At 56.8% G+C, this 4,606-nt stretch overlaps 1 protein-coding gene across 1 annotated transcript; it reads right to left on the reverse strand.

The window, feature by feature from the left end:
• Positions 1-1,510: 1,510 nt before the first annotated feature.
• On the reverse strand, positions 1,511-4,179 carry H257_15125 (hypothetical protein; the record flags this gene model as incomplete). The annotated part of the gene is made up of 2 exons (XM_009843121.1): positions 1,511-3,145; positions 3,199-4,179. The coding sequence occupies 2 exons, from the start codon at positions 4,177-4,179 to the stop codon at positions 1,511-1,513; spliced, it is 2,616 nt and encodes an 871-aa protein (XP_009841423.1).
• Between the last annotated feature and the right edge of the window lie 427 nt (positions 4,180-4,606).

Genomic DNA, 4,606 nt, shown 5'->3' on the forward strand with positions numbered 1-4,606 from the left:
TGGAATGACGTGGCAGAGTACTGCCGTTGCTGTGTCCGATGTGGCGCAGCCAAAGGTACCCGACCCTGGAAACAAGGGATCCTCCAACGCATGCCAGTCTACGAACTCCGGGGTCCTTTCAGCTTCGTGGTAGTTGACGCATTAGGACCACTCCCCACAACTCAGCATGGCAACAAGTACATCCTAGTCTTCATGGACTACTTCACTCGGTGGGCTGAGGCAATCGCAGTACCTGACCTCAAGACTTCGACCTTTTTGACAGTACTCGTCGATGAAGTGTTGTGCCGATATGGGGTGCCGGACAAACTACTGTCGGACCGAGGATCGAACTTCGTCTCGAAACTAGCCGAGACACTGTACCAAACGGTAGGAATTGACAAAGTGGCCAGTTCCCCCGGACACCCGCAGGGTCAAGGGCTGGTGGAGCGGTTCAACTCTACCTTGGCCACGATGCTAAAGATGTATGTCAACGCTGCGCATACCGACTGGGATACCTATCTCCCTCGGTTACTTTGGGCGTATCGAACGGCTAACCAAGAAACGCTCGGCGACACTCCGTTCTTTTGTATGTATGGACGAGACCCCATCCAACCACTACACTTGGCCTTCGTCAACCAAGAACCCTTGTGGAAGTCGGACGAGCTGCCTCAGTGGCGTCGAAAACAGAGTGCCTGGTTTATGGCCACGCGAAAGTTGGTAGAAGCTCAGCTCTTGCGGGGACAAAACCGTGACGCGGCGGTAAAAGATGGACAGCGGAAGGTGGACTATCAACCTTCGGACTCGGTTTGGGTGTACCAATACTTCCACAAAACACGAAACCCCGAAGATCTCCGAGTCAAGAAATTCGCCTACCATTGGCACGGCCCCTATCGAATTTTTGCCAAACAAGGGGACAACACCTATCGGATCTATCTCCCCACGCATCCTGATCGTGTGGTCCCCATCAACGTCGACAGGCTCAAGTTGTTTCGGGGGCATTGGACGCGCCCATTCAACGACGAGATCCCTGAAGGATACGCTGATCCCTCAGAGCCCTCCGCAACCCAACAAGCGACAGACGACACTATCCTCGACGAGGCACTCCTGCCAACGGACAGCTTGATCGAGCGGATCGATTTCACCGACGGTGACGTGGCCTACTCGAACGCGTCCACTCCGGTGCTAGCAATCCTCGACAAGCGCAATGAACCACCAAGAGAAGTGGAATACTTGGTCCAACACGCCGATGGAAAGTCATATTGGACTCCTCGGTCGAAGCTCGGTGACTACACGTCTTTCGTCACCGAGTACGAGGACCGAAGGCGAAGACTCAACGACTTGCCCGTACTCCGACGCAGCCCTCGCGTGTCCGCAATGGACTCGGAGGCTGTGGTCCAGGAGTATTAAACTACCCCACTAAAGTTCTCCGACCCGCTGGGAGGATGGAGAATGGGGAACATGCATGTTACATATGGTATTAAACGACGAAGGCGACGAAGGAAAGGTCAAGCCCGTGACTTTATGCAGAGGACTAAACCGAGGCCGGAAGGGACGTAGCAGGAACCGCGGGTGGACCCTCAGGGGCTATCGTACCCATGGGGGGATCAATCAAGGCCCACTGAGACTGTTCGCACGGACGGGATCCCGCCTCGGCAACAAACGGATACACTTCATCGGTCGCGGCGGCGTGGCCGAAAATACCAGCTTCCTCGAGCATCCAAGCCAAGGCCTCTTTGACTTCGGCCTCGTCGAAGGGGACAGTACGATCCGGGTCAAAGGCCTGGCACTGACGGACAGTAAGGTCACGCCCGTACACAAACTCTAGGGTCGGCATGAACGGGGCTCGCCACGCTTGACCTTTCACTCGAAGGGGCACTTCGGGCCGGAGCTTATCCCCTTGCGTCTGCACGTAGTCCAAAGCGGCGGATTCGCCGCGAGCCCGGACCATCTGAAGAAGGGACAAACCCTTCGCCAAAAACGAAGGCCAGAAGGCATGTGGATAACACAAGTAGTGCAACAAGGACAAGCCGTGGGCCCGGGAGTTGCGGTACAGATGCCCCGCAAGACCAACCAGGGGCTCCAGCGTCTGGTTCACTTCCGTCTCGGCTGTCGTCGATGACCGAGGGAGGAAGATACGGTTCCACACGGCCCGAGCGTGAATGCGCCAAAAATCGTCCAGGGCCGCTTGAAAATCGCCCCACATGGGATCGGCGAGAAATGACGGAGGGATGAAGGACACTTGCGTCCGGTAACGTTCCCATGGGGCGCGACGGACCAGGTCCTGGTAGGCCACCTCGACAGAGGAAATCAAACCCATGGTAGGCAACCCTCTCCCGGCATCCGACATGACAACGCGAGGCTTCTTGGGCGACCTCATCCCAGGCGGGTTTGTGGTGGCACGTTTACGGGTCGGCGTCCTGGACAGTGGAGTCTCCTTCACCAACAAGCGACTCGAAATGGCTCGGTCAACTTGCTCACTGTCAGCTATCGCTCCAACTGAGGCCACTTCCTCCTTTTCCTCTTCGTCTGCAACGTTACCGCCGGACTTAGCTTCATCTTCTTCTTCGTCCGCGGTAGTGACCTTGGTGGAACCGCGCGGGCCGTCCTCGCTCGACGTGGGAGACCTGCCGAGCGAGGAATCGCTGGTCCACGGGAGATCCAAAGTGGAATCGTCCGGGGCTTTGCCAAATATTCGCCCCTCGAGAAGTGGCAACGAGGGGGCCGAGGGGGTGTCGAAGATCAAGCAGACCGCCTCCAGGTGCTTGGCGTACAGGCTCGGCTCGTCAGCCAACCACGCCGACAGTAGGTCCTCGACCCGGTGCCCATTCTTGAGCGAGAAGTTCTTGCGGACCCAATCCCAGAAGGAGGGGACCGAGTCCCGAAGCTGTGCGTGGAGATTTCGCGCCGACCCTTGAAAGTAGCGTACCGACTGCTTGACCGCGAGGAGGGAAGCATTCAACTGTTTGACGCGACGTTTGGAAACTTGACGTTGGTCTCGCGTCTGCGCCTCTAACTTGAGGACACGAGCCGACCACACTTCAACTTGTTCGGCCAAAGCGCGTTGAGTCTCGGAAGCACAACGGCTAATGTCGGCGTTTTCGGTTCGGAGCTCTTGGTTCTGAGCCGTTACCGCAGCCAGCTTGGTCTCCATCGCCTGATACGCTGCCTTCAAGAGGCCGTTACTTTCCTGTTGGCTGGTAACCTGGGAAGGTAACGAACCGAGAAGAGCGGTGACGGACTGTGCTTCGTTTTTGGATGTCGCAGCTCGGCGGCTAGGCGTTCGACCTCGCGCCGGCTATCCTGTAGAGCCTGGCTCCTGTGCTCCTTCAGGGCCGTCATGACGGCCAGTGCCTCGGTTTGCTTCCGAAATTCGTCCCGAAACACCTCTAGGTCATGCAGGAGATCGTCATGCGCCGCCACCACACTGGACCGTCCCCTGGCCGCTAACTGAGTCAGAACAGATTTGGTCTTCACGGTCCGGGCATCGGCATCAGCTCTAGCACGAGCCACCTCGAGTTCGCCTTGCATGCTTTCGAGCACAACCCCCTGATCCTTTAGCAAGGTCTTGTGCTCGGCCACCTCAAGTCGAAGAGCCTCGGCAAGTCTTTCGGCCCGATCCTCCTCCGTAGCTCGGATCTGCTGGCGACTATGGGCATCGGCTACCGCTCTCTCGACAGACGTATTCGCTTGCGACAAACGCAAACGAAGCATAAAGTTTTCTTCGGCCAAACAATTGTTCTGGTCCACAAGGCCGTCGCGCTCCAGCTGTACGGCCTCGTGTTGCTCTCGCTCTCGCTCCAATTCCAGTTCCCGGACTCGGAGATGGTCCTGCACCCCTCGAAGGGCGCCTCGGGTGAACTCATAATTGTCAGCCAACCGCAAGATAGCCGCGTTTCGAGACGAAGGACCCACGGGGAAAGTATGTTGTAGCTCGTCCTGCAAGCACGCTGACAGCCGACGGGAACGATCCATCCGAGCCACTAACGACATCTGATCGTCCGCTACCCGACGGACCATCTCATACAGAGACATGAAGTCGTGGCCATGATCGTCGGGTAACTGAATCCCTACGACCGCGCGATATACGGCCTCTTCGTCGTCCAAGTCGATCTCATCGCCTCCTTGCCCCTCCTTGGACTCGGCATTGTCGGGATGGCTCGGGTCAAGAACCAGTGCGGCATCGGTAAGGGATTGGGTCATGGGGTTGTTGGAAGGACTCCTAGCGAACAATCATTCAAAAAACAAGCGACACGGGACAATACCAGGACCGTACACTTACCCGTTCACAAGAAATCGCGGGTTAGACAGATGATGACACCACAAGTTCCGAAGCCGGTGTTTCGGATTCAAGTAATGGAGAATGTCGCGGTGCGATTTTGAGCCAATCAGACTCCCTCGGTTCAGGACCTTATCCACCGACCCATGTCACACCGAGGGAGATGTGATTGGTGGAAACTCCGATAAAACCGAAGGACGAGTCAAACCGAAGAACGTAACAGCCCACTCTGTGCCCAAAACGATCCAGCACTCACAACCTTGTGAAATCAAGGACCGGTTCAAATGCTTACAACTTGCCACGGACTACCTCGTGACGCCTATTTGCGGGAATCTCCTGGCTCGGTGAGAT

Source organism: Aphanomyces astaci (genome assembly GCF_000520075.1).
Source record: "Aphanomyces astaci strain APO3 unplaced genomic scaffold supercont1.66, whole genome shotgun sequence".
Classification (NCBI taxonomy): domain Eukaryota; phylum Oomycota; class Saprolegniomycetes; order Saprolegniales; family Verrucalvaceae; genus Aphanomyces; species Aphanomyces astaci.